Source organism: Ruditapes philippinarum, unplaced genomic scaffold (assembly GCF_026571515.1).
Source record: "Ruditapes philippinarum isolate M1 unplaced genomic scaffold, ASM2657151v2 ctg384_1_1_1_1, whole genome shotgun sequence".
Lineage (NCBI taxonomy): Eukaryota > Metazoa > Mollusca > Bivalvia > Venerida > Veneridae > Ruditapes > Ruditapes philippinarum.
Window position 1 is genome coordinate 78,571 of NW_026853376.1, and position 23,686 is coordinate 102,256.

At 33.6% G+C, this 23,686-nt stretch overlaps 2 protein-coding genes across 2 annotated transcripts in view; one reads left to right on the forward strand and one right to left on the reverse strand.

Annotated features, from left to right (window-relative positions):
* Nucleotides 1–23,686, reverse strand: part of LOC132736679 (integrator complex subunit 13-like) — a gene marked incomplete at its 3' end in the record, with an annotated part of 221,676 nt that overhangs the window by 78,565 nt on the left and 119,425 nt on the right. The gene's annotated exons all lie outside the window — the stretch shown is intronic.
* The window catches only part of LOC132736682 (FMRFamide-activated amiloride-sensitive sodium channel-like), a 31,936-nt gene continuing 19,018 nt past the window's right edge, over nucleotides 10,769–23,686 (forward strand). The window contains exon 1 of the mRNA XM_060723871.1: nucleotides 10,769–14,104. Coding sequence (XP_060579854.1) covers nucleotides 14,043–14,104 — 62 coding nt within the window. The 5' untranslated portion in view covers nucleotides 10,769–14,042. The remainder of the gene's footprint in view (nucleotides 14,105–23,686) is intronic.

Below are 23,686 nucleotides of genomic sequence, written 5' to 3' on the forward strand. Positions count from 1 at the left end.
AGAAATGCAGAGAACCGATTCTTGTGCACTGCACTTCTTCTTAATGAGATCTATCATCCTATGAAGTTTCAAGTCCATAGCTTATATACTTAAGGAGAAATGGCCCGGACAAAATTAAAGTATGAAAATTAACAAAGGGCAATAACTCAAAAAATAAGAAATGCAGAGTACCTGTTCTTGTGCACTGCACTTCTTCTTAATGAGATCTATCATCCTATGAAGTTTCAAGTCCATGGCTTTTATACATTAGGAGAAATGGCCCGGATAAAAATAAAGTATGAAAATTAACAAAGGGCAATAACTAAAAAATTAGGAAGTGCAGAGTACCGGTTCTTGTGCACTGCACTTCTTCTGACGCTGCCGACAAAAGTAACCCCTATATGTCGCCTTTTCAAGGCGACACAAAAAGGGGAGATAAATCAGCCTAAATACATGACACAGATATGAGTGCTGTTCAGTGATTATTATTTATGACCACAAATATACATATGAAGTTCTTGCATGTTAAACTTAACCAAGAAAAGGAGATTTTTTTAGTACAAAAGGAAGCATAATTCAGTCAAAATACATGGCAGAGTAATGAATCTTGAGATGTGACCTTTAATAATTATGACCCTTAGTACATGTGTAAAGTTTCAAGTAAATATCTCTGAAGACCTTTAACCTTTAACCAAAATCTCAAAGTTTTAAAAGGGCAAATAATTCTGCAAATATTGCAGGCAGAGTTATGCAACTTTGCAAACTGATGTACATTGTTATTATAAACTAGAAATGTGTCCATAGGACACAGATGCCCCCACACTCCACCAATTTGTCAATCTTATATCTCTAGGTCAAATTTTTTTTTTGGCTACATCTGCCCAAGTTGAAAGCTAAAAATCTTGTATTAAGTAAAGGGCAAATACTACAAATACTGAATAAATCCACAAGAGAACCCCAAGGGGCATAAGTACACATGCTGACCAACATTCTTGGAAACATTCAGGCCTACAGGTCATAAACGTTTCGAGTTTCATGCAACACAAGTTAAATATTGTAAATTTTTACTAAGTCAAGGGCAATAACTCTAAAAATACTAAAAATATTCACACGAAAATACCCAGGTGCACAACTACACATGCTGATTAACATTCCTATAAGGTTTCATGACTCTAGGTCAAATATTTTTTGAGTTGCATGTGACACAAGTTGAAAATTGCAAATTTTTTCTAAGTCAAGGGCAATAACTCTAAAAATACTAAATATATCCACATCCAACTTGTCAATCTGATGTACATTGTTATTGTAAATAAGTATTGTTAGTTTCAATTGAATATCTCAAGCAATAATTGAAATATTTGACTTTACAAAAAACTTTAACCAAAATTTCTAAGTTAAGAAGGGGCATAATTCTGTAAATAATGTAGGCAGAGTTATCCAACTTGTCAATCTTATGTACATTGATGCTATAAATAAGTATTGTAAGTTTCAATTGAATATCTCAAGCAATAATTGAGATATTTAACTTTACAAAAAACTTTAACCAACGCAGACGTGGGCACAGACGCCGGGGCGACTACCATAGCACTCATATTCTTCAAATAGTCAAGCTAAAAATGTTTAATTTTACAGGGATACTCAGGCAAATTATTGAGGAAAATATTAAAATGATCCTATGTACTCAAATCACCCTAAAATAACATTTTTTTAAAGTTCCAGCATGAATTTGTGTATAAATTCTATATATTTTGCATTTGAAGCATAAATATATCTATAAATGTTGAACAGAATTTAGACGCAGTCAGAATCAGTGAGTAGATTTTAAAACAAGTCATGTGACTTGAACAAACCCTGAAAGCTGCAATAACAGATAATGTGGATATTGTATGATTGAAACAAGTCTCTAAGTCATTCACTTGACATGTTCTTTAACGTTTCTAGAGTTCACTCTGACAAGTATTGTGAAATCTTAATGCTCTAACCTGACCCACATGGGTCAAGTTAGGAAACCACCATTTTATTCTTTTTAAGAAGATAAGTTTTGTTCCTGTGACTGTTTAGTGCACTCATTTTGAGGGCATTTACAGAATAATAAATGAAAAATTCAAAACGAAGAAAGAATATTTTGCCTGTGTCTCCCTTTTATAGCTCCACTTTTTGAAGAAAATTTAGACACACTTGTCATGACACACTTGTCAGTGTTAGTCAACTTTCTGGGTTAATTTTTAACTTACTGTATAGTTTTTTAACTTCAATACTAAAGCTAGTTCATTAAAACATTAAGTGCTTGAGTTCTACCTGCCCAATCTATTTTCGGGTCAATTTTTTTAAAGACCAAAGGTCAAGGTCACTGGGACTTGAAATAGAATCAAAGAGAAATTTGCATGCAGTGTTGAACACAATTCATATTTGTTTTTATAAGTGCAACAACTATCAATAATCAATTTCATACTTATTCTAAGTAAAAAAAAGGATATTACTTTGAACAAGAAGTATAGATATATTTATTACCTCCCTTTATCCAAAATGCATCTATAACCTCCTATTATGGGACAAATAATTTAACTCAAAATACTATGTTAAGTTACAAAATGTTACTAAGTTAAAAGATTAGTTAAAATACTGTTACATAAAAAGTGATGTAAAACACTGTGTACCTGAGTCACAAAACATGAATGCCACAGTCTAATACTACCAGCATATAAGTTGTTTATATTGTACTGGAAATTGCATGGAGGTAAATTCTTCAAAATTAACTCTTTAAGGGCATGACTGGTGACATGTCCGGGGTCCGTACTCGACAGCCAAAGCTGCATTTTGTGCCCTTATGGGCTGATGGACCTTCATTAAGCATAGACTAAATGTACACACACTGTTTAGTACAACAGCATAAAATATCATAAATGTCAACAATAAGAAAATAAAACTAACTCGCATTCTTTTTAGTCCTTAGACACCTAATGTCTGGAAACATTTATTTTTGGAACTGTTTGGATTTTGGATTTAAAGTGTGACGCATGTAAACATCCCCCAAAAGAATGCTGTTCTCTTTGCTTTCATGGAGTATCATAACTAAAGAATAAGATTGGGAGTGACAGGAATAGCCCTGGTAAAACTAGTATATCACTAAGTTAATCTGGTGATGATTGGTGCATCTATTGTTGGACTGGGATCACATTCAATTAGGTTCATGAATCACATGGTAGCCCTAGCATTTGCTTGTTGGATGGTTTGTCACTTTTTAATGATTTGGTCAATATCATGGAGATTGAATCAACTAACTGGCATTCCTGGATAACAATTCAGTAATTACCAGTTTTTTTTTGTAAGAAACTACTAATCCCTGTTTTCTGAATCAAAGTGAAAGAGGATTTCAACCTGCTGAAGGATGGAACCAACAACCCCTGGATAACAAATCCAATACTCTCCCTATTGAGCCAGCTACTCTATTAGCCCCGGTAAAATTTAACTTCTTCACAGCAACTGATACCCACATAGTATTATGTATCTTAGAGCAATTTTAATATAAAGGGCCACTGCTCCAAAATAATAAAATAAACAGGGATTAGTAGTTTGACAGATGAGAAGTAACCACATATCAGAGTTTTTTTCTATATTTTATAATTTAATTTTATAACTGGAATAGATTCAGTTTTATGTCCAATGAAAGTATGACAGATGGGCACAGGACAGACATGCTGTTTAAATGTAATATGAAGCTTTTTTCTTATTTTCTTATAATAAGGCCCCTTTAATACTAGTTCTTTATTGTGCACAGATTTATCAATCAATCTGCTCTTAATACATTAGATGAGTCAATTCCTAATACAACTTAAACTCTTTTCTTCTCTCTATCTTTTAATTGTACATTTAAGTGGATTTGAGCAAGACAAATAAAGAAATCTGTTGTCAGATTGTATTTATGATAACTTAACATAGTCATGATGTTTTTTTCAATTCCTGTAAGGCATGAATAAAGCTTATTCAATTAGACTGAACACATGTTACAGCAGAGAAGACATAGATCTTTATCTATTTCTGCATTAACTAGAAATGTGTCCATAGGACACGGGTGCCTCCACACTCCACCGATTTGTCAATCTTATGTCTCTAGGTCAAATTTTCTTTTTTTGGCTACATGTGCCAAAGTTCAAAACAAAAAATCTTTTATTAAGTAAAGGGCAAATAAAAACCCAAGGTGCATAAGTACACATGCTGACCAAACATTCCTGTAAACTTTCAGGCCTACAGGTCAAATACTTTTTGAGTTACGTGCAACACAAGTTGAATATTGTAAATTTTCACTAAGTCAAGGGCAATAACTCTAAAAATACTAAATATATCCACATGAAAATACCCAGGTGCACAACTTCACATGCTGATCAACATTCCTGTAAAGTTTCATGACTCTAGGTCAATTACTGTTTGAGCTACGTGCGACAAAAAAAGGGAACGGACGGACGGACGTACTCACAAAATGGTACTTCAGTGATTTTTCCTTTGATCTTTTTAGCCATTTTTTAGTCAGTCACACAAGGCTTAAAAAAGACACACAAGACTTTTTTAGTAATCAAAGCACAGAAGACACTGAATTTGTTTGGGTCTCAGAATGTCAGAAAGGTGAAGGTTGTGAGATTATAAACCAATTTGTTTGTATAGTGTCACCAATGCTGTTTTCCAGTGCTATAGTAAATTGGCTATAATACTAATTGCAACACTGATATTCAATTCAATGTTTATTTGGCTTAAACAAAAACAAAAAATAAAAAATAAAACACATGAAAAAAAGACCTGAACTTGGTTTTGAACTCCAGACCTCTCGCTTCCAAAGCGAGGGTGTAAACCCCTCGACCGCGGGGAGTTATAAGATAACAGCCTGACGAATACCATATTATTATAAATTAGAGTTTGTAACCCTTATTAATTTCGATATAACCTGTTGTTTAAATAATCATGGAGCTGAATATAAGCATGTATATCTATAAGAATAACACAATAACACAATCTTCGACCAATCGGGAACTATTTTTTCGTTACAAAAATTAATGCACCTGTCATTTGACAATCTTTACGCAGTTATCTCCCCTTAATTTTTTCGGGGTTAATGTACATATGAAGGGAAGTAACCGCTTTAAGGAGTTTGGACTACTTTCAGCATTTGCAAATAAGAACATTAGGATCTGAAATTTCGCTACCATTATTTGTTTGGTCTGACGACCAAAACAAATAAGAAGAGCCACCGCCCAAATCTTAACGTTTCCTTTTTAAAAACTTAATCGGTCTGTCTTGTCACATTAGTTTTGTCTATATATTTTGTATATATATAGAAACATGCAATTCTATAAACAGAAACACGAATTCTAAAAAAATAGAAACACGCAATTCTATAAAAAGAACACACAATTCTAAAAATAGAAAATTGCAATTCTATAAATAGAAACACGCAATTCTATAAAAAGAACACGCAATTCTAAAAATAGAAAAACGCAATTCTATAAATAGAAACACGCAATTCTAAAAATAGAAAGATGCAATTCAAAAAATAGAAACACGCAATTCTAAAAATAGAAACACGCAATTCTAAAAATAGAAACACGCAATTCTATAAATAGAAACATGCAATTCTATAAATAGAAACACGCAATTCTATAAATAGAAATACGCAATTCTATAACAAGAAACACGCAATTCTAAAAATAGAAAAACGCAATTCATTAAATAGAAACACGCAATTCTAAAAATAGAAACATGCAATTCTATAAAAAGAAACACGAAATTCTAAACCAGATACACGCAATTCTATAAATAGAAAGACGCAATTCTAAAAATAGATACATGCAATGCTAAAAATAGAAACAAGCAATTCTAAAAATAGAAACACGTAATTCTAAAAAGAGAAACACCCAATTCTAAAAATGGAAACACGCAATTCTATAAATAGAAACACGCAATTCTAAAAATAGAAACACACATTTCTAAAAATAGAAACAGGCAATTCTAAAAATAGAAATTCTAAAATAGAAACACGTAATTCTAAAAATAGAAACATGCAAGGGTTTTAATGCTACCTTTTGGTTCTCATATTTTCTCATTAATATATTCTTATAATCCTGAATAAAAAAAATATCCAAAGATTTCAAATAAAATAATACAAAAGCTGATCCAGCAAAGCCAAAATTGATGTTAGTCACGATTGAAAAATCTTAAATTAACAAGTTTAATTCAGCAGCAAAGCAGCTAAGTCTTATATTCTAAACAAGAGCCATGTCAACATGGCCATCCCCCGCCGAATGTGTTTGCTCATTGGAAGAATGTATATGTAGTAGAGCGGAGTAATTCCATTTTAAGAGGTCTTTTGGTAATGAAAACTGATGGCTATAGTGATTACAGATTTGAAACCTATGTGAATACTGATGGCTGAAAATAACAAGAGCTGTCCGTAAGACAGCGCGCTCGACTTTTTTATTGCTTGCCAATAAAAAAAGTTTTTGCAGTAAAAGGCAATACAAGAATCTCTGTATTTTTAAAGTGAACAATGGCCATGAGCATTAAGATATTTAGTGAAGAATTATTTTACTGAATTGTGTGATACCCTTGAACACTGCAGGTTCAGTGGATAGGAATGAATTTTTTTAGATTTTTTAAGTTTTTTAGTGCTTGCCTATAATACAAAACATTGACAGTTAAGGGCCATAATTCAAATAAAATCTTTGACAGAATTACCTTCTCCTGGACATGTTTGGGAATCATGATTGTAAACAAGTATTCCAACTTTCAAATTAATATCTCAAACAGTTCAGTCAAAAAGTGGACTGGTACTAAAAACTTAACCAAGATTCTAAGTCGATAAAAGGCCTTAATTTTTAAAACAAATCCTTGACAGAGTTACCTTCTCTTGCGTACAGATGGGGGTAATGATGTGAAATAGCATTAAAAGTTTCAAAGCAATATCTCAAAGGGTTAAGGCAATAAGTGGATTTTACCCATATTCAATGTATTTTCTAAGTCAAAAAGGGGCATAATTCTGTCAAAAACCTTGACAGAGTTATGTCCTCTGTCTGTTGATGAAGGTCGTGATGGTAAACAAGTATGGTCAGTTTCAAAGCAATACCTCCAATGGTTTTGAAATAAAGTGAGGTGGTACAAAAAACTTAACCAAGCTCAATACACTTTCTAAGTCAAAAAAGGGCCATAATTCTGTCAAAAACCTTGACAGAGTTATGTACTCTTGTCTGTAGATGGAGGTTATGATGGTGAACAAGTATGGTAAGTTTCAAAGCCATACTTGTAATACTTCTGAAATAAAGTGGGGTGGTACGAAAAACTTAACCAAGGTGTGACGCCAACGCTAACGCCGACGCCGACGCCGACGCCGGGGCGAGTAGGATAGCTCCCCTTTTCATAGAAAAGTCGAGCTAACAAAGGGCAATTACTGAAAAATAATGCAGGGTAGGTTATCATTCTTGTGTGCTGCATCCCTCCTCAGTAAAATCTATCCACCTATGAAGTTTCAAGTTGATACCTCAAATACTTTTTGAGAAAAAAATTGAATTGAAAAATTAAGTATGAAAAAGAACAAAGGGCAATAACTCAAAAATTATAAAAGGTAGAGTTATCATTCTTGTGCAGTGCACACCTCCTGAGTGAGATCTATGCACCTATGAAGTTTCATTTTGATATCTCAAAGGCTTTTTGAGTTATGCTCTGGACAAAAATTAATTTTGAAAAATAACAAAGGGCAATAACTCAAAAATAATGCAGGGTAGAGTTATCATTCTTAAGCACTGCACTCCTCCTCAATGAGATCCATCCACCTTTGAAGTTTCAAGTTGATACCTCAAATACTTTTTGAGATAAGCTCTGGACAAACTAGCATAAAAAAAACAAAGGGCAATAACTCAAAAATTGTATAGGGAAGAGTTATCATTCTTGCACACAACATTCCTCCTCAATAAGATCTATCCACCTATGACATTTCATGTTGATATCTCAAACACTTTTTGAGTTATGCTCAACTCAGGTGAAAAATTAGGTATGAAAAATAACAAAGGGCAATAACTCAAAAATAATGAAAGGTAGAGTTATCATTCTTGTGCACTGCACACCTCCTGAGTGAGATCTATGCACCTATGAAGTTTCATGTTAATATCTCATAGGCTTTTGGAGTTATGCTCTGGACAAAAATGTCGGACGGAAGGACGGACGGACGGACGGAAGGAAGGACGGAAGGTCGGACGGACGGACGGAGACTATTTCTATATCCTCCGCCGAAATTTTTCGGCGGGGGATAACAAGATGCATGTCATCATTTATTGCGGGATGACACAATTGATTTTGCGACACAATTTATTTAATGAGTTGTCAATAAAAATATAAGTACATAAAAACGTTCACATACATTAGCTTTCCACTTCAGGACCCATCTTAAATTTCTTGCTTAAATTAATGTTGCAAAACATTTTTACTTACATTCTCTTCAAATGGAAAGACAATGTTTTTTGGGATCCCATATGCAAATAAAAATATTTCGAGTCTTTCAACACATAAAAAAAGGGAAAAAGGGAGTTTAAGAAATTTAAAATTGTGGAACCAGGCCCAAAATAAAATCATGGGGGTTAAAATCTGTTTCTCCATCCCTAAGGGGCAATGGTTTTTTTGGGGTTAAACACATCTGGTGTAAGAAATTGGGGAATTTTCCTGGTTTATAAAAAAAAATTTTAAAACCCATCTAAATGTAAACTTTTAAAAAGAGGCCCCTGATGGCCCAAAATCGCTCACCTTATATAGGGCCCCCGGAGCGGGGGGTTTTAAACCCCCGGGCTTTTAAATTTTAAAAAAAACTTTGGGGTTTTTTTTGTAAAGCATTTTTAAATTTTTAATTAATTTTATTTTTTTTAATTTTTAAAATTTTTTATTATAATATTTTTTATATTTTATTAATTTTTAAAAATATATACATACATACATATATATATATATATCATATATATATATATATACATAGTATGTATATATATATATCTATATATATATCTATATATATATATACATTTATATATATATATATATATATATATATATATATATATATATATATATATATATATATATATTAAATATATATGTATATATATAATATGTATATATCTAAAAAAAAAAATGTCAAGCTAATGAATGACCCCCAGGGCGGGGCTAATTTTGACCCCAGGGCTTTTATTTGAACAAACTTGGTAGACACCCATGAGAACATGTTTCATGCTAAATATCTTAGCTCTAGCTCTTTGAGTTCTTTAAAAGAAGATTTTTTAAGTTTTTACTATATGCACATAGGGAAAATCAATGACCCCCGGGGGCAGGGCCAATTTTGACCCTAGGGCTTTTATTTGAACAAACTTTGTAGACACTCATTAGAAGATGTTTCATGCTAAATAACTTAGCTCTAGCTCTTTGGGTTCTTTAAAAGAAGTTTTTTAAGTTTTAACTATATGCATACAGGGAAAATCAAAGACACCCTGGGGCGGGGCCAATTTTGACCCTAGGGCTTTTATTTGAACAAACTTGGTAGACACTCACTAGAAGATGTTTCATGCTTTATATCTAAACACTAGCTATCTGGGTTTTTTCAAAGAAGATTTTTAAGTTTTTGCTATACACAGTCATATAAGGAAAATCAATGACCCCCGGGGCGGGGCCAATTTTGACCCTAGGGCTTTGATTTGAACAAACTTTGTAGACACTCACTAGAAGATGTTTCATGCTTAATAGCTAAACTCCAGCTATTTGGGTTTTTTTAAAGAAGATTTTTTAAGTTTTTGCTATACACATATAAGGAAAATCAATGACCCCCGGGGCGGAGCCAATTTTAACCCCAGGGCTTTTATTTGAACAAACTTGGTAGACACCCATTAGAACATGTTTCATGCTAAATATCTTAGCTCTAGCTCTTTGAGTTCTTTAAAAGAAGATTTTTTAAGTTTTTACTATATGCATATAGGGAAAATCAATGACCCCCTGGGGCGGGGCCAATTTTGACCCTAGGGCTTTGATTTGAACAAACTTGGTAGGCACTCATTAGAAGATGTTTCATGCCAAATATCTAAGCTCTAGCTCTTACGGTTTTTTAGAAGAAGATTTTTTAAGTTTTTCTTATTGGTTGCCATGGCAACCAGAGTTTTTAATGGAATTTAAATTTTTGAACAACTTTGAAAGGGGTCCACCTAAGGATCATTTCTGTAAAGTTTGGTTGCAATTGGCCATGTAGTTTAGGAGGAGATGTTGTTTGAAAAGTTTGACGCCATTTTTTGAAGGACGCACGACGCACGACGCACGATGGACGCAGAGTGATGACAAAAGCTCACCTTTGAGCACTTCGTGCTCAGGTGAGCTAAAAATAGAAACAAGAGCTGTCGGTAGGACAGCAACGCTCGACTATTCTAAGTGCTTGATAGTAAAAAAAAAATGCTTGATTTTGACAGTTACCTCCTCCTGTTTACAGGTTGGGGTAATGATGGTGAACAAGTGTGCAAAGTTTCAAAGCCATATGTCAATGAACTTTGAAAATATTTGAGGTATTACAAAAACTTTAACATAAATTCTAAGTCGAAAAAGGGGCATAATTCTGTCAAAATGCTTGATAGAGTTACCTCCTCCTGTCTACAAGTTGGGGTCATGATGGTGAACAAGTGTGCAAAGTTTCAAAGCCATATGTCAATGGACTTTGAAAATATTTGAGGTATTACAAAAACTTTAACGTAAATTTTAAGTCGAAAAAGGGGCATAATTCTGTCAAAATGCTTGATAGAGTTACCTCCTCCTGTCTACAGGTTGGGGTCATGATGGTGAACAAGTGTGCAAAGTTTCAAAGCCATATGTCAATGGACTTTGAAAATATTTGAACTATTACAAAAACTTTAACATAAGTGGTTACGCCGACGCAGACGCGGACGCCGACGCTCGGGTGACTGCAATAGCTCTACTTATTCTTATCGAATAGTCGAGCTAATAGAGGTCTTTTATTAACCTTTTTCCCCATAAGCATATTGTGAAAAAATGGCCGTTTTCATTGAAAAGCCTCCTGTCACAAGTTCAAACTGCTATAAAACTATGAAAAATGCTTCAATACTAATGAAACTTGGCACAAATGTTGACTGGACCATAGCTTCTGTAACAGCATGCTCAATCATATATTTCCTGGTAACGTGGCAACAGGGGGACATATCAAAATTGCTAAAAAATCACTATTTTGCATTTTTTTCCCCCATCAAAACTGATTTCAAAGTGCTGAATTGAGATGATAGAGTAAAAGGCTTTTCAGCGTCGGTTACTAGTTACCCTAAGATCGACCTGGGGCCATTTTTAGCTTCTCACATGTCCAAAATTTTCTTGGCAATGAGGAGGACTGCCGCCCCCCTTCAAATCCCCCAAACAGAAGGGGGCACATCCTCCTTCTGGCAACCCCCTTATGTACCATTTTGATTGGGGTCTCCGCCGAAAAAGTGGTCACTTTTTTTAACAACATTTCTCAAACGAAAAACAGTGTTTGGGGCCTAAATAGGGCTGGTCATCCATCAATTACTATTATGTCACACCGACACAGTATAGATTGTGGAGGAAGACCTCAGGTGCACTTCTGTACATTATTTCAAGCACGAACGGGCACCTGAGTAAAACCACCGGCCTTTACTAAGCTAGCTGGATAGCTTCCTCACATGAAAGAATCCAAAGTCCCTGTCAAGATTTGAACCCACAGCAGTGTAGTAGAAGCTATTTAATGGTTTTAGTAGAAGCTATTTAAGGGTTTTTTAACCTTAGCTCTCTAGGCCCCTAAAAGGGACCTGAATCACATTAACTTGAGCAAACTTGAGAAAAAACAAGATTGCATTTGTGAAAAATGCTATGCCACCGCATTAATACAACACTAAATAGTAATGTTTTTGTTTCTATACAATTGAAGATTGCCAAAATGCATAGATCACTGACCCATCTAATTGTTATTATCAGATAAGTACCTTCAGACAAGAAGATTTTTAAAAAAAATTTACGTGACATAGTGACTGAAAATCAATGACCCCCGGGGCAGGGCCAATTTTGACCCCAGGGCTATAATTTGAACAATCTTGCTAGAGATCACTTCACAATTTTTCACCTCTAGCCTTTGTCACTTAGAGAAGATGATTTTTTAAAGTTTTTACTATATAAATAAAGGAAAACCTATGACCCCCGGGGCGGGGCTAATTTTGACACTAGAGGCAAAATTTGAACACTTTTGGGTACCTATAGATGATATCATATACCAAATATCAAAGCTCTAAGACTTGTACCTTCATACAATAAGATTTTTTAATTTTTTACTATATGTACATATAGTGAAAATCAATGACCCCCGGGGCAGGGTTGACCCCAGGGCTATAATTTGAACAATCTTGCTAGAGGTTCACTACACAATGTTTAATGCAAAATATCTAACCTCTAGCCTTTGTCACTTTGAGAAGATGATTTTTTAAAGTTTTTACTATATACATTAAGGAAAACCTATGGCCCCTGGGGCGGGGCTAATTTTGAAGCTAGAGGAAAAATTTGTATAACTTTTGTAGAGTACCTTTAGATGATATCATATACTAAATATTAAAACTCTATGCCTTGAACCTTCAGAACAGACGGTATTTTAAGTTTTTACTATATGCACATATAGTGAAAATCAATGACCCGGGGCGGGGCCAATTTTGACCCCAAGGCTATAATTTGAACAATCTTGGTACAGGTCTTCCAGAAAATGCCTTATGCAAAATATCTATGCTCTAGGCCTTGTGGGTCTTTACAAGAAGATTTTTTAAATTTATTCTTACAATTCCTTTTAGTTGCCATGGCAACCAAATTCCTGCATGGAATGAAATTCTTTGAACAACTTTGGAAGCCCTTCACCCAAGGATCAATCCTGCCAAGTTTGGTTGAAATTGGACTAGTGGTTTTTCATAAGAGATTTTTTAAGTTCACTATATAATCTATATAACACACAAACACATACACACAGGTGAATCGCTATATCCAACTGCATCACAGATGCTGCAGTGGCATAAAAACCTCTAAGAATGTAACAGACAAAGTTTGGTGATCATCCATCAATTAGTTCAGTAGAATTTTTTTTTAAGGTTTTTCTTTTTTTAGCTCTGTTGACCCCTAAAGGGGTCAATTGAAATGATAAAAACAAATTAAGTGTTAATGTCACATGGATGCTGCAGACAAAATTTGAAGTAAATTTGCCCAGCAGTTTCAGAGAAGATGAATGTTATTTATATATATAAAGTTTTATTTAATGCCTTATGTTAAATCTTTTCAAGTGAAAGAAACAGAATTTCATGCATGGATTGTATGTAAATATCAAGAATATAGGTATCATGTAATATGACAAAGATGTGCTTCCAACTAAGCAACATCAAAAAAAAACAAACAGACTGTACATACATTAACATTACTACCTAGAATCTAAACCTACACTGTTATAACGAAAACATGCAGTATTTTCTACTTACTGTAACAAATAGTATAACATCAACGACAACAACACTGTTAGGTATAACTAATTTTGTGTGGAATACTTTATCTTTGTATCTCAGGATAATTTTGGAAAATTGATTAATATACTGAAACCACAAAGACATCAAGAATTATAGAAACACTTTTTTTTCTTTGGCCTGGAAAATATTATTGGAATTAAATAATTTTATTGTGCATTATAACTTGGTGGGAAAAACATATAATCATATTTCATTACACAAGTGTTGGCAAAAAATATGTTTAAATGAGAATGTACTCATAGCAGAATTACATTAGCTACATATGTTGCAGACACCTTGAATCAAATAATTGTAAAGCATGCTTAATTTAGAACTCTTAGAAGCATAATTTATTTCAATTGAGGAAATCTGGATGTAAAAACTACAAAATTTGAACTAAATGTTATTACTGCTTGAATATAAGTAAAAAGTGTAGATAATAATTAAAGGGTTTGTGAATGTGTATATGTGTGCATAAAAAATGACAGGAATAACAAACAAAAAATATCAATGAGTGGACCCAGCCATGGAATTAAAACAGAAAATAATAGAGTAGATGAATTTCAAAGCAGGTTGGTAAAATTTCAATAAATAATACTAGTGTCAAATTATTTCCCATATTTTCTCCTTCCATATTTCGCCATTTGTACATCTTGACATAAAGTGGTACCATAAAGTTAGTAATGGTATTACTTACAAATAATCCTACCTTTCTTTTGTATACATAAAACTTCCAATAGCAACACATAATTGCCAATATTCATTTACGGGTTTGCTTATCACATTCATAAAAATACAAAATTTAACTAAGTCGAAAAACAGACAGGGGATAAGGGACAGACCTGAAATCGAATCCCACAGTATGGGACCATATGTCAATGCTGTATGCCAAATATCAAAAGGCTGTGATATGCAGTTGCTGAGAAAACTGTTACGAAAGTTTCCTACCAGTTTTTCCCCGCCCGCCGCCCCGACATTCACCATACCAAAAATGATGCAACGTAAGCCTGCTGAATAATGTTAAATCTAACAATCAAGTGCAATATTAAAGCATAGTCTTTTTTTCTTTTTTCTTTTTGTATAGTATTGAAACAATTATATTGTCTTGTAAATGTATCAAGAGAGGCCAGGTTTGAATCTCATACATATACAAAGTGCATCAAGATAATCTATTCTGGATAATTTCATAGAACAAAATGATAAAAACTCTAAGGATCGATTTATTCAGTCATTTGAAATGTTCTGCGAATTTGATTGATCCTATATTTTAATATAAAATACCAAGAAAATACCATTATCTTTTTATATTGCCCTAAAATTATACATGTCTACAACACTGTTGATAACAAAATAAGTGCATTCTAAGATCATGATAACCCACTGATTTACTCATTGTTCTAATTGATCCCAAATGTGCATTATACATGACCTCCAGCAGTCTGTAGTCCATAGTTTGTTTTGTTGTTTAGACAAGTGACTATATGCTACCAAAGGTTTGTTCCAATAACATATGGAGGTAAATTTATGAGAAGTTATATAAGCAAAAATGTAAAGCATTATCATTTTTAAGGGGAGACAATTTTAAATAATCAAGCTAAGAAGCACAATAGTTTTTTTTGACAATGCGCTTCTACTCTTGTTTCACAACTACTGCCTCAAGTTTTGAAAAAAAAAAATCCAGTGTATCCCGGCCATCCCCCCCCCCCCTAAGAAAGCATTATTATATAATGTAGAGTTTATATGGTTCTTAGACACTGCACTTCCCCACCTTAGCCTCTCTATACCTGTGTAAAATATCTTTAAGATGGCATTGATAGATCCATATAAATTGTACTCTGGTGGACAATTATAGAAAACAAGAGGGCCATGATGGCCTTTATATCGCTCACCTGAAGGCTCAATCCTATTTTATTTGGGCTGTGTGACCTAGTTTTTGGCCACAGATGACCCATATTTAAACTTGACCTAGAAATCACCAAAACAACCTTTCTGACCAATTTTCAGGTTATTTGGATCACAACAGTAGCCTCTATGGTATCAACAAGGTTTATCCATATAAGGGCTGTGTGACCTAGTTTCTGAACACAAGTGACCCATATTCAAACTTGACCTGGAAATCATCATAACAACCATTCTGGCCAATTTCAAGGATATTTTGTCTGGAACAGAAACCCCTAGAGTGTAAACAAGGTTTTCCAATATTAAGGCTATGTGACCTAGTTTTTGACCCCAGGTGATCCATATTCGAACTTTACCTAAAAATCATCATTTCAACCTTATTGACCAATTTTCAAATGTAAAATATGTACTGCAAATAATTGTCCACATTATATGTAATCATTAAAATATATGCATTCATTTCTTATTGAAAAAATTGACTCAGACTTTATAGAAAATAAATTTCTTATTACAAATAATGCTTTTTGGAACTACAATATTGGTCTTAACAAAGACATGGCTGCAGTTTAAATTGCATTTACAGTAATTATAACAGGATAATTACAACTTGCACCAATAGCTTGAGCCATAATGTAGTCAAGCTGTGTATTCCTGCATTCACTTTGGTAAGTTATAGTATTTACAACTAAAGCCACATGCTTGTTAATACAGCTAAACTGGTGTTGCTGTTGGTAGTTTACACTCTGGATCACGACAGTAAGCCACATTGAATTCACCAGAGCACTGTTCAGCACCGCATCGTTCCCTGGCAGGCTGTCAAGCAGTTTACCAGTACTAGTTTCCTTCACTTTCGCAAGGAACTGAAACTTCTGTACATGCCAGTGCAGAGGTACAGTGCGAATGATTTCCATGTTTCAAAAATTACTGTTTGGGAAGTCATTTTGAGTAGATTTTCAAGTTTAAATTGATAATATTGTGAGGTTAGGTAATTTTTACATTACGTAAGCTTCTTGCTTAGTTAACAAAATGATAAAGATAATTAAGTATTACTAGCACCATGGATAATTACCATAATTTATGTTCCATTTTCTATAATTTTAGAAATCATAACAAGGGAGGTGATATTTACATAAATACTGAATGTCATGTCTTAATTCTTCACAAATAGTTAACAAAATACCTGTTTCAACGATGCACACCGATAATTGTATTCATCTTCACTTCTTTGTTATGAAATACAAGTTTATGTTACAAAATTTCTCAATTTTCTTGTGCATGGAGGCCATTTCGTCAGGGTTGTCATACTTTTGGTTTAGTTCTTTTTATAATCTCAACTCGAGGTCAGACTGATACAGATGTTTTCTGAGGCAAAGTTGTTGAATGGACTGATTGATATGCATTATTTATTGATTTGAATTGTATGTTTGTTCTAGAAATGAAATATTATGACTTATTTATTTTATATTGTAACCTCGAACCACCTTATTTGCATACCAAAATATTTTGGTACTCATTTGCATACGCAAAGCTAATACCAGTGTTTGTATCCTAAAACATCACTTTGCCTCTGTCCTTACTGTAGAATAGATGTACAAAATTTTGTCTCAACGAAATCTTCCATATTAATTTCAATAAAAGTTTCATTCATTAAAAAAATTCATCTTGAAAAGGTACTGTATCTTTCCCGCAAACCGGAAGGATGTAAAAATAATATCCATACTGTAAATTAACTTTTAATCTTAATCAGCTAAATTTTTGTGAAAAAAATACAACATTTTTTGTTCACTTTCGTTTCTTTGTGAAATATTTTACACAATAAAATGTGCAAGTCATTGTTAAGAACCGAAACATTTGACATTGTATTGCACTATGTGCAAGGTGAGCTAAAAAGAATATAGAAACATTAAAAGATACCAATATCTGTCATTTTCTCAGCGAGGCCAATTATTTAAAGTGAAGTATCTTCAAAAAACTATTAACCTTAAAAGTATGTAATGTTTAGTTTAAACATATTCATTTAAGCTCAGTTGCCAAACAAGTTCTTGCAACTTATATTAATCACTTTCGCGCCCGCTTCCTAGAACCAACCGGTACTGGTGTCATATGAAGAAACATGGTCTTGACCCGAGTAGTGCTTGAACCCATGATCTCTGGGTTGAGAGGCAGACACCTTAAGCACTAAGAACACCACTCCCCTTTAATGTTTAATGTGTAATGTTTAAGATGGTGTTGGGAGTTTATGCAATTTAGAGATAATAATGAACATTTCTTTTATAATTCCATAACAGATGATGACAATCAATACTAATATTATTCTAGTCCAAAATATACAAGTTGCATGAATTATTGATATACATGTTTTGAAAGTGCAGAACAAAGATCTGTTAATCTATTGCTGAAATAAATTGTCATATTTGCCTGAAACAGCATCATTAACAAATTCCAAGTTTCATACCTGCTTAAATTGTAGCAATTATTACACTATATCATAAAACAAAAACAACATTTTACAGGATACATGTCTCAACAACAACTGTTTTCTCATATATCATGAGGTAAAACATTAACATAATTATGTATATCAATTTGTTACATAATGTCTTCATCAATACAAGGCTTAATCAGAAATTATGAATCAGAAATATTTAAATACTTTTTTGCAATGATTATAATTCTCAGATGAAATTTTATATATTCATTTACTGTCTGCACAAAATTTAAAATAAAAAGTGAAAAGAAGATTGATAAACAAATAAAATTACATGTGTTTAATGTGCAGTTTAAATTACATTTCTCACTCATAATTCAATTTGACTATGTAAAGTAAATAATTGTAAATAATCATGGACACTGGAAACTAAAAATTGTATGCTGATAGAAAAAGCAAAACAATTATTTCAAAGCTATCTTTAATTGTCGTCAGATAATTTCTTCAATAATTTGAAAATGCATATTTTGCTGTTGTTGTTTTGAATGAGTTTAAATCAAATTGATATTTAACAAATTCCAAACCTTAAGAAAAGAGGAAAACACCAGAATAATGTGTTACCATAAATATATTTCAGGCAAAAAGTGGTAGAACCATCAAACTCTTTTATTGCACAGGATATTTTTCTAACATAAAATGGATGAACATTCTTGGCAGGATTCAAACCAACAGCAGTGTTCATAAATAACTAATATTATGTTTAACCAAACAAACCTACAGCAGAATTTCAAAACAAGAGGGCCATGATGGCTCTAGATCGCTCACCTGACCCATCAAACTCATCCGAACAATTACCTAGACAAGCATTCTGACCAAGTTTCATGACAGGTGAGTCAAAAATGTGACCGCTACAGTGTTAACAAGGATTATCCATATTTGTGTGGCAGTGTGACCTAGTTTTTTACCCAGGTGACCCATATTCGAACTTGACCTAGAAATCATCAAAACAAACTTTCAGACCAATTTCCAGGATACTTGGATCAAAACAGTAGCAACTAGAGTGTTAACAAGATTTTTCTATTTTTAGCTCCGGTGACCTAGTTTCACATGCGATTTCGAACTCATCCGAGCAATTACCTAGACAAGCATCCTGACCAAGTTTGATGGTAATTGAGTCGAAAATGTGACCACTAGAGTGTTAACAAGGTTTTTCCATATTTGGGCGGTGTGACCTAGTTTTTCATCCGAGATGACCCATGTTCGAACCAATCCTAGCAATTACCTAGACAAGCATCCTGACCAAGTTTGATGACAATTGAGTCAAAATTGTGACCACTAGAGTGTTAACAAGATTTTTCTATTTTTAGCTCCTGTGACCTAGTTTTTCATCCGAGATGACCCATGTTCTAACTTATCCAAGCTATCACCAAGACAAGCATCCTGACCAAGTTTGATGATGATTGAGGCAAAAATGTGACCGCTAGAGTGTTAACAAGGTTTTTCTATTTTTAGCTCCGGTGACCTAGTTTTTCATCCGAGATGACCCATGTTCGAACTCATCCGAGCTACCACCTAAACAAGCATCCTGACCAAGTTTGATGATGATTGAGGCAAAAATGTGACCGCTAGAGTGTTAATAAGGTTTTTCTATTTTAAGCTCTTGTGACCTAGTTTTTCATCCAGGATGACCCATGTTCGAACTCATCCAAGCTATCACCTAGACAAGCATCTTGACCAAGTTTGATGATGATTGATGGAAAAATGTGACCGCTAGAGTGTTAACAAGGTTTTTCTATTTTTAGCTCCGGTGACCTTGTTTTTCATCCGAGATGACCCATGTTCTGACTCATCCGAGCTATGACCTAGACAAGCATCCTGACCAAGTTTGATGTTGATTGAGGCAAAAATGTGACCGCTAGAGTGTTAATAAGGTTTTTCTATTTTTAGCTCCGATGACCTAGTTTTTCATCCAGGATGTCCCATGTTCGAACTCATCTGAGCAAGTACCTAGACAAGCATTCTGATCAAGTTTGATGACACTTGTGTCAAAAATGTGACCGCTAGAGTGTTAACAAGATTTTTCTATTTTTAGCTCCTGTGACCTAGTTTTTCATCCGAGATGACCCATGTTCGAACTTATCCAAGCTATCACCTTGACAAGCATCCTGACCAACTTTGATGATGATTGAGGCAAAAATGTGACCTCTAGAGTGTTAACAAGGTTTTTCTATTTTTAGCTCTTGTGACCTAGTTTTTCATCCGAGATGACCCATGTTCGAATTCATCCGAGCTATCAACTAGATAAGCATCCTGACCAAGTTTGATAATGATTGAGGCAAAAATGCTACCGCTAGAGTGTTAACAACTAAATGTGAACGGACGACGGACAATCATCGATCCTAAAAGCTCACCCTGAGCATGCTCAGGTGAGCTAAAAAAAAACTAGAAAAGTGTCCATAGGACACGGGTGCCCCCACACGCCACATTTCTGTCAATCTTATGACTCTAGGTCATATATTTTTTGGACTAAAATTCATGTGCCACAAGTTGAAAACTAAAAATCTTTTACTAAGTAAAGGGCAAGAACTTTTAAATACTGAATAAATCTACAAGCAAACCCCAAGGTGCATAAGTACACATGTTGACCAACATTCTTGTAAACTTTCAGGCCTACAAGTCAAATTTCTTTTTGAGCTATGCATAAACAAGTTGAAAATTGCAAATTTATACTACTGTAAGTCAAGGGCAATAACTCTAACAAAACTGACAAAAATCCACATGCAAAGTCCCAGGTGCATAGCTTCACAGTGATGTTGATCATTATTCTTGTAATTTAGTGATGTTGATCATTATTCCTGTAAAGTTGGTTGATTCTAACTCAAGCACTCAAGGAACAAATAACACAACATAATGAAACGGTTTTTACTAAGTCAAGGGCAATAACTCTACAAATACTGGATAAATCCACAAGTGAAACCCAAGGTGCACAACATATGCTGAACAACATTCTCGTAAGGTTTCATGACTCTATGTCAAATCCTTTTTGAGTAACATGCAACACAAGTTGAAAATTGCAAAAAATTTCTAAGTCAAGAGTGATACTAAATAAATCCAGACAAAAATAGCCAGGTGCACAACTACAACATGCTGATCAACATTCCTGTAAAGTTTTATGACTCTAGGTCAAATCCTTTTTGAGTTACATGCAACACAAGTTGAAAATTGCAAACTTTTACTAAGTCAAGGGCAATTACTCTAAAAATAGTAAATAAATCCACACGAAAATAAACCCTGGTGCACAACTACATATGCTGATCAACATCCTGTAAAGTTTTATGACTCTATGTCAAATACTTTTTCAGCTATGTGCGACACAAGGTGAAAATTGCAAATTTTTACTAAGTCAAGGGCAATTACTCTAAAAATACTGAATAAATCCATAGGAAATACCCAGGTGTACAACTGCACATGGTTAGCAACATTCCTGTTCAGCTTCATGACTCTAGGTCAAATACTTTTTGAGTTTCCTGAGACACAAAAGTTAAGGACAGACGGATGGACCTTCCTACGAATGGACATTTATAAAGTACTTTTTTGTTTAAAAGTAAGAGAACAAAAGTACCCGACAATACTGAGGGAATGAATAGAATTACCCAACAAGTGTCCTCTAGTGCGCCGAAGATACCCAACAAGTGTCCTCTCGTGCGCCCGGAAGGACGGATAGACGGACGTACAAGGGTTAATCTAAATGTCCAACCCCCCCCCCCCTAAAGTGGGGGCACAACAACCCTACTGCAGTATTACATAAATAACAACTATTATCATGTATAAAAACAGCAGAATTTCATAAAAAACAACTGAACCATACAAACTCCTGTTGAAATTTGAACATCATGAAAAAATACAGTTTCATGATACTATCACTATTTGCTGATACACTCCATACACTATTATTAAATAAAAATATTAACCAGCTCTGTATGATGAATTTCTAATGTTTTCTAAGAAAGCAATACATATTGCTGTAACACTTTTTCTCTTTATCTCTATTTGGGAGTAGAGACTCCCTTGTGTGTTGCTTACTACTAATTTTCTCATTTGTTCCTCTATTGCATTTATTACTATATCATTATCAATCAGCTTGTTCATTTATGCTGCCATCATAAACATTTTCATAAGCACATTTTGTAGATTAAGGTATAAAGTTGTCAAATTCTTGTTAAAATCAACCAATATTGTATGGCAATTCTTTAAACCAAAGTCGGTTATGTGACTATTATAGGCAAACCATTATATTAAGTTAATCAGAGTTACTAAACCATGAATGAGATTCAAACATGTGCAGATATTTATGTTAATTTTCAGTGCTGTTATATTTTTTGGTAGTCCTATGTAGAATTACTTTATAATGTCCTAAATTAGAATTTTAAAGGTATTTATTTTGATGTTTCAAACTGGTTAACTGCTGTTTATCAAGTGAATCGCCATCCACATGGATAAACCTCACCTCAAAAATTGTATTTTTCAAACTTTTTACAATGTTTAACAAGAACTGTTGGAGGAAGGGAACGCTCGACTATTCGAAAAAGTTGTCACAAGGGTGTTTCATTGAGTATAATAATGCTTACCTATATGAATACATAAAATTGTCCGAAAAGGTACAAAGGCTTGTTATTAAGATGTTTTATCGAGTAAATCACTGCTTTATTATTATGAATGCATAAAATTGTCCAAAAACAGACACAAACCCTTCAGTAGTTATGGAGATACCAGCTTACACGCAAAAACTATTTCTAAGTCAAACAGGAGCCACCGCCGGGCGGGGGCAACGCTCGACTTTTTACTTTTTCTAAAAACAAAGAAAGAAATGTTTGAATAAATCTTAACATTTCCTTTTTATAAATTTAATCGGTCTATCTTGTCACTTTAGTTTTGTCAAAGTATGTATCCTTTCCATATATATATCCTCATGAATATTATATATATATACGCATTTAATATATATATACATATATAATATATATATATATATATATATATATATATATATATATATATATATATATATATAAACGCATTTATATACACGCATTTACACACACGCTTTTATATATATAAACATGCACACCAATAAATATATATGGTAATTTAATGCACACATCAGTGAAAATTCAGTAATTTAACCTTCAAGGTCAAGGTTGTAAAAGAGCCAAAGTCAATTTGAGTTTGATAAACATGAAGGTCTTGTCCTTAAGAATGTTCTGTAATAAAATGAAATCAATCCATTCAATAATAGCAAAGTTACAGTTACAGCCAAAAAAATGAAAATTTCAATAATTTGACCTTCAAAGTAAAGATCATTTATGAGTGAAGGTCAATGTCTGTCTGGTTATTTTAAAAGCCTATCCTTGAAGACTATTATGTTCAAGTTTGAAGACTATCTATTCAAAAATAACAAAGTTACAGCCAATAATAGCCAAAAAATGAAAATTTCAACAATTTGACCTTCAAAGTCAAGGTCATTGATGAGTGAAGGTCAAGGTCTGTCTGGTTATTTTAAAGGGCTATCCTTGAAGATTATTATATTCAAGTTTGAAGACAATCCATTCAAAAATAACAAAGTTACAGCTAATAATAGCCAAAAAAATGAAACTTTAAATAACCAGACGGACAGTCAAAAACAATCAAAAACATGTTCACTAGTAATCATAACATGAAATAAATCAAAGCACAGAAGGAGCTGAATTTGTTTGGGTCTCAGAATGTCAGAAAGGTGAAGGTTGTGAGATTATAAAACAATTTGTTTTTGTATAGTGCCACCAATGCT